Source organism: Mercenaria mercenaria, chromosome 3 (assembly GCF_021730395.1).
Source record: "Mercenaria mercenaria strain notata chromosome 3, MADL_Memer_1, whole genome shotgun sequence".
Classification (NCBI taxonomy): Eukaryota; Metazoa; Mollusca; class Bivalvia; order Venerida; family Veneridae; genus Mercenaria; species Mercenaria mercenaria.
In genome coordinates, this window is record NC_069363.1 from 18,700,285 (window position 1) to 18,717,784 (window position 17,500).

Here is a 17,500-nt window from a genome sequence, read left to right on the forward strand (position 1 = left end):
TGGTGCATACTGTATAGCTACGGTAACGGGAACTTGAAAACTGCGATGTATACTGTATACCTATAGCATCAGGGTCTTAACAACTTTGTTGTATACTGTATGATTACAGAAGTAGGAACTTGGCAATATTATTGTAAACTGTATAATTATGTAAAAGGAAATGATAAGAAAAGTGTTAAGTCTCTCTTTCATGCAGTGACATTGTCTGAAGCTTGCATTGAATAAAGGTACGGCTAGTCATAGACAAGATCCACAATTCAAGCAAAAATGTACTTGAATTTAGAGAAAATTATCTAGAGTTTTCTTTGATACATATTGTAAGACAGTTACTACATTTCATGGGGGCAAAGAAACCTTTAATTTCGTTGAACATTCATTCAAAATTACAAAATACTGTTTCCTTTGAAGAAAAGGGCAAAAAAAAGAATTTATCTGTTACAAATTACAGCAAAATGGGCATTTGTTACCTTTTAATGTTTTATGTAGGGCGAAGGGAATGCAAAAAACATCATATGTCGATCTGTTTGTCATCTAGAAGGTGCAAGTTTTAATTTCATTTCTTGACTCAGGCTAAATGGACCATTGTGCAAGAAATAAAATGTTGGGATACAATATAAACAAGCCATAGTTTACCTGTTTTATTAAAATCGTACAGACAATTAGATATCACGACATAACATGAAGCATTGTCTTAGTAACAGAGGTATCCGTCTTTTATCACATCTGAAATATTTATTTAACAATCTCCTTTCTTCTTACCAACTGGTGGGAGAAAATGTATTTCTTAGAAGTCTACTGAAGTATTAAAAGTAACATGTATCTAGATGCTTTCACTGGGTTAAAACAACTCAGATTTTATATTGCTTTGATTACAACAACAACAAAAGATGCCGTAAATTATTAAGTAAAAGTTAAAGGTTTTCTTAAGTACTGTTTGACTGAAATGGTTTTTTTGTAGTAAATACTGTCAACGAAACCTAACTATGTATAAAATAGGAACTATGGATATAGTGAATTGTCTGGTCAAGCAATGAAATGAATGACAACAGTAATAAATCAAACATGGTATAAAAACAATGACGATGAGATCACAGTAACGTGCAGAATAATGTATGAGAGTAAAGTATATATATAATATAACTTTATAATGCATGTATATATAAGGCATACTTGAACAAAAACGAGACTACTTGAAAGATTGTCGGATAATGGGAAAAGGTTGAGTAATAAAGCAGACGATGCCTATACGGTTTGAACGTCTCTTGATTTGTATTTTAATATTTATATCAATACAAAGTTTATTTGAATACTGTAAGATGGCAGGTATTGTGCTCTCTTGCTGAATAGAACAATTTTGCAATGTCATTTCTTGAGTGCAATGACCTCCCATGGTTCTGTAGAACTCACGTCATCCACTGTCACTACTTCAGGTTTGAGTCTGTCACCAAATTTGGCTGAATCTTTTTTATCCAAAGATTTCTGAGATTTTTTACGGGCAGAGAGTACATTAATTTCTTCACAGACTGCCTCCGCCACGCCTGGTTGACCATCTGCAGGATCCCTTGTTTTACAACCCTTTTTAGTATTTGTAACTGTGATTTTCTCGTGGGGTACACAAGAATACACAGGTCGATAAAGAATGACTTCGTCGTGATCCTGAAATTCATCACCCATGTATACTTGACCAAGCTGGAACTCGGAACTAATGTATTTCCCGCCTTCTACATAGTCGGCTGCAACCTCTGCAAATATGGAAGATAATGGGCCAATTCGTTTTACTTTTGCGGCGAACGCCGTTTCGTCGCGGGCAGCCGGCTAGGCGTTCGTTTGGCTTCCCGGCACTGCCCGGGTCTATCCGGCGTACGCCGATGTGAGCGGGTCTTGCGAGATAGGCAAAGCGACAAATCATATATTTTCGCGATATAAAATAGGGTAAACATTTGGAAATTTGGGTTAGTACCAGTAAGGTAGAAACGACTGCAAGAACTTTTTGCTAACTTATTTGGAACAGGCCACAACAGAAAACCATAATAAATTGGATTTTTTTTTTTTTTGTATTTGCAGTTCACGTGGCCGGCGTACGCCGAAACGTTCGTTTTTTAATAAACCGGCGAGAATTTTGTTCTTGCCGCTCACGTGACCGGAATATCCCGGGTTGAGTGAAACGAATTGGTACAATGTATACACTCACAGTCGTGCCTATTTACAAATATTTACTCAACGGCACAAAAGAATATACGTTTTCTTTATTATTAATGAATACACATATTTGTAAATAATCGCTCTTTCAATGTAAGTAATTCAGTTTTACACATTTCTCTAAAATTCAAATGTTTAATTCATTTAAATATGATGAAATTTGAAGAAACTATCGAACTACTAGTATTTACATCTACTTACCATACATCATTTGCGGTGAAGGCATGCTGGGTATTCGGAATGGAACTGTTCCTATAGTGATAGGGAATTGTACATGCATCATTTGACCAGAATTTTCTCCAACAACATACAACTGAAATTTGTCAAACAAAATTGAAAAAAATTTACACATACTTGCTTAAACGTAAGCTGCATATCAAAACTGTTCAATATAGTCACGTGCTTGATGCACAATACATAATCCTGTTTGATTAAAATCACGCCCATGTTTTTCCTGATAAATATACTATCATATGAATATTAAAACCACATAAAACAGCAGGAAACATAATTTTAAGCCATCTGCAAATCATGTTTTCCTCAAATATTGTGTTTCAATCACGGGGATATTGTACTCAAACTCAAAGTCTAAAACTAATTTGTCACCCTACCAGTTATTGATCTTCACTATTTCATTAAGTTTACCTAAAATTAGAAGAAACTACTTAACTTCTAAGTCTACTTCCACATGTATACAAGGACAACATAGATCCACTGGCATGTCAAAATGTTAGCTTTTCTTTAATTTATAACCAATATGAATTCAAGTGTTTGAAAGTATTTAGTACTGACACCCTATATTTTTCTTATCACTGACCAAATTCTTTGTAACATTAAACTTATGTTAGCATCTTAGATCGGTGTGTTTTGTAGAAATGATGAACTATATCCATCATTTCGGTTGTTTTGTTAATAGTGCACGGTTTCTTACCTTGAGCATATAGTGAATTTGAATTAGGCCGCACACATCAATAAGTGTTGGCGGTACTACTGGCACTTGTAGGTCATCTTGCAGCTTATCTTGCTTCTGGACATGGTTAGATCTCACTGTTTCTGTCTGGTACTCCCACACAGTGTGACTTAAAGATTTCATTATACCTAACACTCCTTTATCCATGTAATACTCAACATACTGAAAGACAAGACATAAAATTCAAGTTTCCTCTGAAATGAGAATTTTCTCTCTTTTTAAGAACAGATCGCAACTGAATAGTTTGGGCAGGCGGACACTTTGATTTTCACATCGTTATATACCATCACACTATTAGATTCGGGATGTTATATGTTACATGATAATGCAAAGACAACATATCTTAACCTTATCCGGTGTAAATATGGTAAGAGTAAACATTTGACATTAATATACATACAAATGATTTTCTCAATGCACTGAATGTTAAAATGAAAACACTATTTCTAAATGAGGTCAAGTACGTGCAAATAGCAAAGTACAGTTCGATTAATAGGTTATACGTGTTTACACGTTTTCAACCCAAAATTTCTCTAATTACAAAATGACCTTTGTACTTTTTGATTATGTTATGTTTTAGCTTGAGCCCACGTTTTTCTTATACAAGACATTAAAATATGGAACCCTGAGTTAAGGTTACAAAACGCAATCTTTAATGTTTACAAACATGATGTTTACGAAAACGAACTGTATATCAAAGTGTAGCATAATATACAAGATCTGACAGTATTCTTTACATGTGATTGTTTGTTAACAGTCAATGAATATTATCCTTTTTTTTTACAATAGCAATTCTTATTCATATATAGGTTTATTTAAAGTCGCTCTGAAGTTGTCACTTCACAAACATAGTGAGGGTTAAGAGTGAGGTTAGATATGCTGCAAAAACGGCTGTAAAATCGCAGTTGGTGTGTTTGCCACTGAATGTAACAAAGCTGTGTTCGAATGATCCTTTTATTTGTTCGTTTTGTCCTGTATGGTTGACTTGGTCTATGTTTCACGTATATGTTTATCGTGTACACACCCTGAGATACACTGCTAAGGAGCAGCGGTTCAAGGGGTGTGTGTTCTTGGAACGTTGGATTTAAGTCTTGTTTTATGAGAATTACTTGCTATTTGTTTCACTAACTGCGTCAACCAAAGTGAAGGAAACAGTGTGTCACCCAAAGTGAAGGAAACAGTGTGTCACCCCAAGTGAAAGAAACAGTGTGTCTCCCCAAGTGACGGAAACAGTGTGTCACCCCAAGTGACGGAAACAGTGTGTCACCCCAGTGAAGGAAACAGTGTGTCACCCCAGTGAAGGAAACAGTGTGTCACCCCAAGTGAAAGAAACAGTGTGTCCCCCCAAGTGTAGAAAACAGTGTGTCACTCCAAGTGAAGGAAACAGTGTGTCATCCAAAGTGTAGGAAACATATCTTTAGAATCCTTACACGAACGAAATTGTAGCATCTCCACTATAAAATACATTATCATCGAATTTATGAAAGTCTTATTTTTCAATAAATAAGCTGACAAAAACATCTGATGCTGTAATGGGTAATCACACACACAAATCTATCTTAACTGACTTTGTTGCGGAAAATAATAATTATATTGTAGCTTAACTTGTTCTCAATTTTCATCCGTGTTAGTGCAAGGGAAGTAACAATACGTGGCATAGCTGCGATAACCCCCAAAATAACTCACCAAACCTGTGTTAAACTATAGAAAGGTGAATTATATCAGTCATGTCACTATGGATCGGTTATTTATATAAACAGGCATGTCATAAAATAGTATGTGGGTATCCGACTATCATGACTGCTATTTCAAAAACAAAAATATTCTTATATATTTGGTGGCTTAATACTTTTCAAAGATGTTTCAATGGTCAGTTTACTGACAAAGTTTTCTTGATTTGCAAATTAAGGCTTGCTGAGAGGATTATTCATATCGTGTCTTCAAGTAATTGACATTTGATGGTGACTTGATCTCAATTTATCTTTGTTTTACTCCTATCCATGCTTATGTCATTTATGCTTTTTTTCTGCACTTATCCCAGTCCGGGTCTAGTTTTGCAAAATCTCGTATCAGTCTAACAGTTCTACCTGGGATTTCCTGCCACAAGTTCGCCCGTTTAGCTCAAAAGGGAGAGCGCAGATCTACAGATCGCGGAGTCATGAGTTCGATCCCCAGACGAGATGTATGTTCTCATGATAAAAAACATGATATGTTTTTTGCTTCTGATCCTTGTGGGTAATGGTAGTTACTTGCGAAAAATAGGTTAGTACTGGTAAATAGTCCAGGAACACTGCTCGGCGTTATGTAACTGAAACACTGTTGACTTTCGCATACTAACATTTGGAAACAATTATAATACCTGAATAAATTTACAAAGAAGATAGACTGGTTCGTCATTTCCGTTTTGTATTTCTGTTTTGACCCGGATATGTTCTCCAGAGCAATAGGCACTTCTTTCAAGCGTCGCCTGAATGCGAACCAAACCTCGAACACAACACAGACAACATGTCCGATACTTGTCGTCTGCATATTTTGGTGACTGAAAACATAATTACAAGTACAATATTAGTCTAAAACATGTCGTTGCAACCATATCCATTTTATTACTCTGTAGGTGGGTCATCAGGCCACTGGAGTCACTGTTGGTACTGTTACACTCTAGATTTCTGTTCTTTTTTTCCCAGTATGTGATGTGACGGTTCTGCTACATATGATTGGGTGTGTAATGGTTCGGGAAACTTTGCATTACAGGTGACCGTCCTAAATGATCAGATCGCTAAGATTATCATTTAGAAATAAGAGCAGTATCAAGCAAAATGACAGCAGACAGACACGCTTCACTTAGTCTGATTGTGGGAGATGATGAAACGTAAAGCACCCCTTTTCTGCCTTAAGCCCCTACTTAAACGTAACTCTATTATAGAGAAACATGGTATGGACACCATGATTCCAAAGAACCTGACATTATAGCAAAAACTGGTCCAATTCATGACCAAAATGAAATTGTCGTTGTTGGTGTTGAATCAGCTATATCAGTAGAAGTAGGACTATTGCGAAAGAAAGAGACATGCTAGTGTCGGTCAAACTTGATACGCTAGTGTTATCAAACTTATTGGGCTTTTAGCTATAACTATTTGCTAGTTTAAATAAAATCATGCATTATCTATATAATAGTATTTCTATCTGCAGCTTTAAATTAGATCATCTGACAACGGAGGACATTGTTCCTGAAATCTTACTTGAGACCTAAATATATTTCTTAAACACTGTAGAAGGACGCCCGTTTACACTAATACACAACATCTTATCAAATCATTGCTAATTCCTCAGAGTTAGGTGGTATACGGTGTTGTTTTATTTTGATGACATTATTAAGGGTTGTACAAAGGTTATTATAATTAATTTTCTGATTGTTGCGTCGAACTTTGGCCAAAATAACTCAACGAGGTGATACCGAGGATATACCTAACATATATCAAAGTCGATGTCACCTTAATGTTACCTTTGATCATTTGATCATACAATTCCTCAGTCGTCCCCCCTCCCCCCCCCCCCCCCCCCCCCCCCCCACCCACACACACACACACACACACACACACTTCCGTCATTATTCATTGTGCCGAAATTTCATGACGCTCTGGAATTGCTTAATTAACATTAGATCACCTGGTAATGGAAGTTTTTCATTTTCTCAACCTAATTATTCCATTGAGCGTAGCACCCATACCTTCATCAATTATTAAATGGACCCAGCTTCTACTGAAAATTAAAAGTTCTAAATGTGATAATTTCACTAATATATAGATTGAGATCATTGGAGAGACATTGACTCGACAAGGGGATTCCCTGGAGTTTCATGTCTTTGTTTTATGGCTGAAAATGTGAATCTGCCGTATGAATATTACATTTCTGGTGACAATGTTCCGTCATAAACATAGCTGGTGGTAGGTTGTCTGGGTCCAATTACTATCATTTATGCAAACTATATATTATATGGCTATATGACGCTGACTTTACTAGACAAAAGAGCTGCTTTTGAGAAAAGCACATGTCTCCCACAACTGCCTAATCATCTGAATAGTAAGTCTGTCTTTATATATTGTTTATTCAAAGAAAATATACCTTTGATAGTTTTGGAGTAAGTTTTGGAGTAAATGGCCCTTCATTATGTATTTAACCATGCACCAAGACATGTATCACTGGCATCGGTATTTTCGGTAATTCAAGGACCATACTTCCGCAGTGCCTGGGCCGATATGGCTAGTTATCGAACTTGGCCTGGGACTTATTGTCAAACACATTTTATTCAAGTTTAGTGAAGATCGGATGAGAACTGTTCGACACAGAGCGCGAACAAGATTTGTGACAGACAGACAGACGGACACACACACAGACAGGAGTAAATCAATATGTCTCAATATGACATAATTAACCAACAGCTTACGCTAAAGATAGTTCTGCACGTTTGGATCATTTTTTTTTCTATAATGTAGAATTTGAATTTGATTAAACCCTGATGTTCAGAATATACTTAGAAAATTAGACAAATAAAATAGATAGGGTCATGTGCTTGATTGTTTGCTACATTGATTTGAAAAGTTTGGACCTCATAAAAGTTTTGATAATGAGAGTCTGTGGGAACTCACAGTATCGATGAAATTTTCGCGGATATTCTACAATGTAGATTTTAATGAAACTTCTCACAATTATAATTACCATATTATAGACCATATGTTTATTTTCGACTGTTTGAAGTTTCATTCGAATCTACAATGCAGAAAAAACTTGTGATTTTCCCAAAGACACCTATTACGTACACTTGTTCTGGTTCTAATTTTTGCATATCAGTCTAACATAAAATCAAGCACACGATCCTATGTTTTATATTTTCTAAGTATATTTTTAAGTTTTGAGAAAAAAATCAAGTTTAATCAGATTCTACATTGTAGAAAAAAAGATCCGAACGTGCAGAGTTACCTTATTCATAAAATGATTTTTGTGTCCGTATGCCGAGTCCAGGCTTTATTCTACGTTATCTGGATAAATGACGTTTCGTCATTACTTCTGGTTCACGAATATAAATCTATAGTTAATATACGCATTCAGCCAGGTACAAAACTCTTCCTCAACAAACTTCACGAAAACGCAGACAGATATCAGGACACTTATGAATCTCTGTAAAGAGTTCACACTCGAACCTCCCTTTCAGAAAGGCAAAGCTTCCAACTAAATATTCTTTTAGTTTATAATCTATCTGCTTAACTGATAAAATGAAATGCATTTTCAGATTTATTCCGTTTTCAATATTTTAAGATGTGTGTTGAAATTAAACGTACCAGATATTTGTCTTCCATGCAGTCGATATGAGGGCCAATGATCGTGAAATATTTTATTCCTTGTGGCGGTGAGGCATATGGTATATCCATGACAACGCGCAAGTAGTACCGTATATGGCCTATCTTACTTTCAAATGAGCAAGGCAGTGCAGTTTCTGGAAGTTTGAACTCAAAACTGTATGTGTGCTGACCTCGTGGCAAAATTGGTGTAATGGCAACGTCTTCATTTTTATCTGAAATAACAGTTAAAGTTTATGTCAGCACAGATTCTAATAAATAAACTGTAAACAAGACATAAGGTAGACTGCTAATGATTGTCTCATTCTTAATTACAGGTGGCAGTAACGTACCTAGGATGCAGTATGGGTCCATGAGCCATATACACTTACACTTTGCAACAATAATGTTATCTGCGAAAAAAAATGCCAAACGTCATTCTTAAAATATTTTGCCCCTGTGACAATGAGCCATTAGCTAATGGCAAAAACCTTTCAAAATAACTTTATCGCTCCTTTTTTTTATTATTATTGTGATACATTTCATTAAGTGTATATGACTTATGGACCTATACTGTATCCTAGGTACGTTACTTCCACCTGTGTTCATAATTAGTATGAGTAAACACTAAATACAACATCCTCGAGATACATCCCTAGCACAGCACATCCCCCAAACCCTTTAAATATAATGGCAGTCTTAGCAACCTCTGCTGACAATACTTTGTACTGTCTCACATTACCCAATGTTTCACCCACATGTAATATTTATCTATTGATAGTATGCGTTTATTTAGAATTCAGCCTGTTAACAGTCTGTCAACAAAGACTTTCTTTCTTGATTAGAGTAGATGCTTCAATTATACTACCATAGAACCCAATGTGCTTGATAGTTAAATCTTCCAAGTGAGTGAATGAAAAGTTAAGTCATCACGCAATAAACTTCTATACAAGATATTACCGAGGGTAACAAAGTATTGACAAGTGAAATAAAATACAAAACAGTTATTTAATATTACAGCTTTGTTACAACCACATTTGTAATAAAAACCAGATTTGTCAATATTAAATTTTCCGTTTATTACAAAATGTTGCAAAGGTTCACCATATTGTAAAACCAATTTGTAATAAAAATCGCAATTTTTTTCGGGAATGTGTTTTCCACGTGATATCAGCTATGCACGTATTAAGCAGTCAGGTCGAATCAAAACTGTCCGTCCTGTTAGACTCAAATGTTTTCCTGAAATCCTTGATCGTGGACATATTTTATAAAAAATTATTACATTTTCGTTTTATACAAAAAAGTGATTCAAAGGTTCAATCCACATTTGTAAAACCAATTTATTTGTAAAAAATCGCAAACTTTACTTTCGGAGATGTGTTTCCCACGTGATATTCAACTTATGCATCGTATAGCACGTCATTTTCGAATTAAACACTATTTTGTAACACTAATATAATACTAAGTAATACTTGACACCCTGGCTTACCGTTCCCCACAAAGCCCACTATTTCGTCGTCTGAATAATACTTGACACCCAGACTTACCTTTTCCCTAAAGTACACTATTTTGTAATACTAATATAATACTAAGTAATACTTGCACCCTGGCTTACCGTTCCCCACAAAGCCCACTATTTCGTCGTCTGAATAATACTTGACACCCAGACTTACCTTTTCCCTAAAGTACACTATTTTGTAATACTAATATAATACTAAGTAATACTTGACACCCAGACTTACCTTTCCCCCAAAGCACTTTTTTGTCGTCAATATAGTACTCGTCATCTTTTAACGTCCGTGTTTCTCCTGCTTTATTTATTTTCCACTCTGTATGTGCCTTGCCCCTTAGTGTCAAGCGAATACCTAAATACAAATATAACTTTTATGAAAATAGCATACTCTAGCAATACACGAGAGACGAGACTGGTGTCTTATTGGTATTGTACTGTTCTCTAGAAAACTATCGCTGAACAGGGTTACTTTCTATTAAAATGATTTAATTTAAAGAATACTATATTTTGCTGTTGAATAAAAACAAATGCGAATGAATTACACAGTCCGAGTGATACGAATTTTATTCAAAAGCAAATCATTGTTTGAGGTGTATTATTTCGATTCTAATACGTTGGAATATTATTAGGCGAAACAGTGAATGTGTTGCATACTGAAACATAGTTTCGGTATTTTTTGTTTCACAGGTGAATTTATACATCGGGTCGTGTTAGAATTAATTAGCTCTACAAGAGAAAAAAAGACTATATTCATGATAGATTAGTATAAGCACTGCGCACCCAACTAAATTCAAGTCAGAGACAATTTAGACACAGTTTGTATCAGTGTAAGTGTTATTACCTTTGACCTTGATGTTTTCTGTAGTTATGACAATAACACGTCCTGTGACCAGTTCTCCCGCGTAATATATCTCCTTGTCTAGGTCAATGTCGAACTTCTGCACGTAATCCATTGTCATCAACCATGCTCTGTTAACAACAAAACACATACTTTATTCCTGTAATAATCATGATAATTATACATATGTTTGTGGTATTCAATTATAAGGGAATAGACATGTTAGTATTTAGGATTATATTGCTAGGGTAAAAACTCATTCATCCCGCTTTTGGGGGCTTAACTTTGAAAGCAGTGAAGTAAATATTGTAACGGCCTATATATTTTATATGGTTTAAAAATGAAGAGAAATTATTATAGTTTTAAACATAACGGATGAACACTTCTTCACTTCCTGAAATCACCAAGGGTATTTTGTCTAAAAAGTCCCAAGGTGGTTGTTATTTTTTTGAATGAATAGTTGTTTTAAAACGAAACAACATCTTTGCGAATTATATCTATGCAAATTCATCCTTAGTGTATGATAATGCAAAGTTATTCGTTAAAACTGATGACAAAGCAAAGAACGCGAGACGATGCCGATATCAAATACTGTATAAAGAGCAAAACCAGCAGCAAGGAACTTTATTAAGACAGATTTGTTAACGTACGTACAATATAAAGCAAAATGAAATCGCGGAACTAAATGTGATGTGATGGGTGAAACGGAACAAAACATTTATGGCAATTTTCAAATTTTAGAAATGAGTTAAAAGATGCATAGGAAAAATAAAACATTGGACATAAAAAAACAAGTTTGCTGAGTTTGTCCACCAATTCAATTTTTTTAACTTAAAACAAACATGGCTAGTGCGCTCTGAGTTTGTCCACCAATTCAATTTTTTTTTTACTTAAAACACAAACATGGCTAGTGCGTGTTGAGTTTGTCCACCAATTCAATTTTTTTTAACTTAAAACATAAACATGGCTAGTGCGTGCTGAGTTTGTCCACCAATTCAATTTTTTTTTACTTAAAACACAAACATGGCTAGTGCGTGTTGAGTTTGTCCACCAATTCAATTTTTTTTTAACTTAAAACACAAACATGGCTAGTGCGCGCGGAGTTTATCTACCAAAGCCACTCTTTTTGGACATAACAGATTAACATAATTAGTGCATGCTGAGTTTGTCTACCAATGCAATTCCTTTTTAACATAAAATACGAACATGGTTTGTGCGTGCTGAGTTTGTCCACCAATGCAATTCTTTTTTAACATAAAATACAAGCATGACTAGTGCGTGCCGAGTTTGTCCGCCAATGCAATTCTTTTTAACATAAAACAAGCATGACTAACGCCGAGTTTGTCCACCAATGCAATTCTTCTTAACATAGAAAACAAACATGACTAGTACGTGCTGAGTTTGTCCACCAATGCAATTCTCTTTAACATAAAATACAAGCATGACTAGCGCTGAGTTTGTCCGCCAATGCAATTCTTTTTGGACTTAAAACACAAGCATATTAGTGCTGAGTTTGTCCACCAATATAGCACAAGTAGCTGACCATCTTTATCATATAAACATTGATCAATCTTCAAAGAGCTGAGGTATATTTACAGTAAAACCTTTTAAGAATGAAACCTAAAAATGTAGTGGTGGTGTATGACTTATGTTTCCATGATTGACTCTGAAGTGCAATGGTTTATTTACGAAGATGCTACATAGATCTCAGACATACATCTGTCATGTGATTTCATCAAATGAGCCGTGCCATGGGAAAACCAACATAGTGGCTTTGCGACCAGCATGGATCTAGACCAGTCTGCGCATCCGCGCAGTCTGGTCAGGATCCATGCTGTTCGCTAACAGTTTCTCCAATTTCAATAGGCTTTAAAAGCGAACAGCATGGATCCTGACCAGACTGCGCAGATGCGCAGGCTTGTCTGGATCCATGCTGGTCGCAAACCCACTATATTGGTTTTCATATGGCACGGCTAAAATAGTGTCATGCAAGCAGTCGAAAATAAGCCTGCCACGTGATTTCAGCAAAATATTGACACGCAACTAAGCAAGAACAGACCTGCCATGTGATTTCAATAAGATACTGTCATGCAAGCTACATATTAAATCTGCCATTTCTGGCGTCATCTGGGACTGTTAAATCTCTTTCAAGTTTTGTAAATATATGGTATACACTTTATGAATTTATTCTATGCAAATGAAACTAAAGATATTGTAGTAGATGAACAAGCAAAACGCATGTAGAGGAAACACCTTTGTTTTTATAGCTACGGATTAATTACAATATCTATTCAAGTTGTGGTCAATGGGGAAAAAGGCCAGTAAAACTGGGATTGCACTACATATTATTTTTCAGACGGGCTGTTTACTGAGACATGTTAAGTGACTAGACCATGGCGTTTGTAAGAAATGAGATTCGTATAAACAAACGTTTAACATTTCTAACAGATTCTTTCGTAGAATGTATGTTTGTTATGAAAAGAGAGATGTTTGCAGTCTATAGTTATGCTATACTGTGCCTGAGATGGCGGGATGGACCGTAATCAAACTTAAACACTGATTGGCTGGCTGTAGCAGAAATGTATGATTTAATGAAATCAACATTTTCAGCCATAGCATTAGCTTGGATTATCTGTACTTCAGCAATGTGTACAGTGTTCATAATGCACAAGTAATTATAATCAACAAGTAAAAGTTATGAGATAGACAAGAGGTCCAAATGGGTCTAAGTCGCTCAGCTGCAAAAGGAGCTTTATCTTTGACCTATCAAATTATTAACATATCTGCCAATATGGAACTTGCAAAAAGGAAATTATTCCCTTCAATGTTGATAACCAAACATAATACATGTATACCAAATGCTCAAAGTGAAGCTTAAAAATTATGAGATTTTCTTTCATTTAAATGAAAAGGGACATTCTTGTAGAAATACAATTCTTGCAAAGACCATCAACTATCTTCTATAAAATGATATAGATATACACGTAGGATATTATTTCAAATATTTTGGATGTTTAGTGAAGGCGTATTTCAATAAAACATATCATGCATGATATGAGCCGTGCCATGAGAAAACCAACATAGTGGGTTTGCGACCAGCATGGATCCAGACCAGCCTGCGCATCCGCGCAGTCTGGTCAGGATCCATGCTGTTCGCTTTCAAAGCCTAATGGAATTAGAGAAACTGTTAGCGAACAGTATGGATCCTGACCAGACTGCGCGGATGCGCAGGCTGGTCTGGATCCATGCTGGTCGCAAACCCACTATGTTGGTTTTCTCATGGCACGGCTCAATTATAATATGGGCTATGGAATTCAACATTACCTGTAGAGGTACAATTGATATACTAGTATCACATATTTTCAGTAACACTTCTAAACTTGTATCCCGGTATAAACTTGTATCCCGGTATGTTTAATATTGTTCTATTTAAAAGTATGTTAGCTTATTTCCACCTACAGTGTTACGAGTAGTATCACGGCATTGGTGTAACAAATTAATTAAAATAACTGGTGAAAATCACGTTAATTAGTAAAGCTTTCGTTTAATATCTCACAAAATCTATCACGATCACACGATTTCTATCTTCAACATACACGAAAACTGTATTTGTTTTACATCTATCACTTCTTTTATTATTCGTCTATTTAAACACATTGCCCAATCTGCTTTAACAAGTTTACACCTATATATATCTACCAACATTTTAAAGCGCTTTTATACATGTACACATTTCTTAAAGTACATGTAATATTAATATACTGTGTCAAGCCCGCCTAATGAATGTCAAATGATGTATTATATATCCACATCCTTTTTATGAAATAACAAAAATGTACATATATTACAACACAATGTTTCATCGCCTAGCAAGTCTGAAAGTCTAATTACTGTGTCTGTACATCTATAATAGAACAAATGAACCATACGGGACAATTAGCGGGATAGGCAAATCTGAGTTCGATTTTCTACCTATATACATGGAAAAGTAACTGCTCATTTATGGGTAATATATTTGTAAGGCTTTCAACAAAACACAGGATTAACATGCAAAAATATTGATCTTCCTGACTCCATAATGCCCAGTTATTCACCCATCCTGTTGAGATTCAAACATTAACTAAAGCTACCATTACATCCATCCATAATCCATACACTCAGTTGCATGTTTCAGTGGATGGGAAATTTGGGATATTTTGGTGTCTTGGAACTGAAAATGATCTCAGTTCCCATAGGTACAATACATCTTGATATAGAAAGAATTAGAAATCGACACGAAACAACAATACGAGTAGAGGAACATAATTTAAATGCCTGAGAAAATATGCCTTTATTAACAACAAAAATATTCCTCTAGAAATTGTCATGAAATAATATGAGCCGTGCCATGAGAAAACCAACATAGTGACTTTGCGACCGGCATGGATCCAGACCAGCCTGCGCATCCGCGCAGTCTGGTCAGAATCCATGCTGTTCGCTTTCAAAGCCTATTGGAATTAGAGATACTGTTAGTGAACAGCATGGATCCTGACCTGACCAGACTGCGCGGATGCGCAGGCTGGTCTAGATCCATGCTGGCCACAAAGCCATTATGTTGGTTTTCTCATGGCACGGCTCATATATAAAATAAACTTTAGTTTACAAATGACAAAATTCTAAATGAAACATGTTCAGAGAGAAATCGATCTGACAACTGCTAAAAGCTGTAAGATTTTTCTACTTAATTCCCAGTGTTTCAAAGCTATGTCGGCCTCAGATCTTAACGTGTCTGGTAATCAATTTAATTTAGTTAATTACAAAGCGAGATCCAATTCCAAATGGATTGTTTCAAAAGACGTTAGTACAAGGGGCACTCAATAAATTCCGTCACGAATGACCTCGCGTAGAAAGCGCGTTGCGTAAGTGCATGGTAAAAATTGATGGAGAGTATCTACGCGAAGTCGTAACACAACCAATACTAATTAACCGGGATATCCATAAGAGTCCACTTTATAGCTCAGTTGTTTTTATCCGAAGATCGCGGGTTTAAACCACATTGAATGTCTAGACTCTTCATGTCTTCATACTATTCTGATAGTATTTCGGATGTGACTTTGAATTGAGGTCGAGTGTAGAATATTATATCAACGAATCAAAGAAAGTGACTGGAACTGGATCATCTTCTTTATCTTTCACTATTGTCCAAAACTTAAAATGACTTACTTGTTTTCTGTAGGAATTTCCAATATGAAGAACAGTTGACGGCTATAAATAAACCTAGACAGAATCAGAGGGGATTGTTTTTGTGCTTGGTTTTATCTTCCACTTTAATTAGACAAATATGAAATGTAAGGCAACGATGTCACCTAAAAATAAAATATCTTTATTTCTGTTATATACGTACTTTTTAAAGAAACAAAAGTTAAAACTTCGTGTTCCACTTCATAGTAATAAAAGTCAAAACTTTTCCATAGCAACAGAAGTAAAATTTCATTTACTTTGACGTAGTAATAAAAGGTAAAACTTATGTATTTTTCCAATAGACGACGCATCAGACATTCAAGCTAATATGTGTAACGTCAGAAACGTCGTAAAAAACGAATGTTAACATCTACTTTCTATTCGCCGTATGGTAGCTAATTAAAGTTCAAAGATCGGGTCTAACAACACTAAACAAAACCAGCCCGGTAGCCATCTAGCCTGGTCGTGTTATGACTAATACCGTGATTACTGAACACTAAGGTTTTACCTTGGGGACCAAATGCATAAAATTAGATTAGTTTTGTTTAAATGCCACTGTGTACGTATTTTTGCTATACTGGAGATAATGTTGTATTTTGTGAATTAAAACTCAATAATACCCTGTCTCTACTTCTGTCGCGACGTAGTAGTAATAATATTTGAAACAATAAAAGTTCAAACTCCATACACTTTTCATAGTAATAAGAGTTAAACTTTTATGACTAAGCTCAATGTCAAATACAGATAATTCTGTTCTACTCATCAAAGTTCGAACTTAAATACAAACCTTAATACAAAAATACAGAAATGATGCTGATTATGATGATTATGATGATTGTTATTATTATTACTACTATTACGCTGATTGTTTTTCATAATCCTTTCCTCCTCCTTTCTACCCCATCCCCATTTTCACAGCTTTCATATAATTAAAATGTACATGTTGCAAGCTGTATGCTATTTTATTTTATTTTAATTTGTCCATTATATAGCGATTTAAGAAAGACATATATACAAAGATATTTCTATACAGCTCCCAGTATGTACAAGTTTATTGTTTTACTCAACACGGATAAAAAGTCAGTGTTAAATAAATTAGCTACGTTTTGTACTAAAGGTTTTAAACTTAGAAATGATGTACTTAACAATTGAGCATATCTTGTATATTCCAAGTTAAACACTCTCATACATTGCATGTACGTTTTGTTTACCTACATGTTCTTATTATAATATTCCATATATAGTCTGTAAAACTGTAAATGTATATTGTAAATGTATATTGTGATCATCATTTATGACGATGAGCTGTAAATGCTTAAGTCGAAATAAAGTTTCTGTTCTGTTTTGTATATTCTTCCACTAGTGTTTCTTTTGTGTTTTGTCACAAATGTGATAATCAGAAACATATTGTTTCTAGGAAGGCGATT

General features: G+C 35.2%; 1 protein-coding gene across 1 annotated transcript in view; it reads right to left on the minus strand.

Annotated features, from left to right (window-relative positions):
• Positions 1-623: 623 nt before the first annotated feature.
• Positions 624-17,500, minus strand: part of LOC123525339 (arrestin domain-containing protein 3-like) — a 52,325-nt gene continuing 35,448 nt past the window's right edge. The window contains exons 3-9 of the mRNA XM_045304306.2: positions 10,857-10,984; positions 10,245-10,367; positions 8,506-8,738; positions 5,529-5,708; positions 3,131-3,331; positions 2,401-2,512; positions 624-1,742 (exon numbers count right to left, since the gene is read on the minus strand). Coding sequence (XP_045160241.2) covers positions 1,363-1,742; positions 2,401-2,512; positions 3,131-3,331; positions 5,529-5,708; positions 8,506-8,738; positions 10,245-10,367; positions 10,857-10,984 — 1,357 coding nt within the window. The 3' untranslated portion in view covers positions 624-1,362. The remainder of the gene's footprint in view (positions 1,743-2,400; positions 2,513-3,130; positions 3,332-5,528; positions 5,709-8,505; positions 8,739-10,244; positions 10,368-10,856; positions 10,985-17,500) is intronic.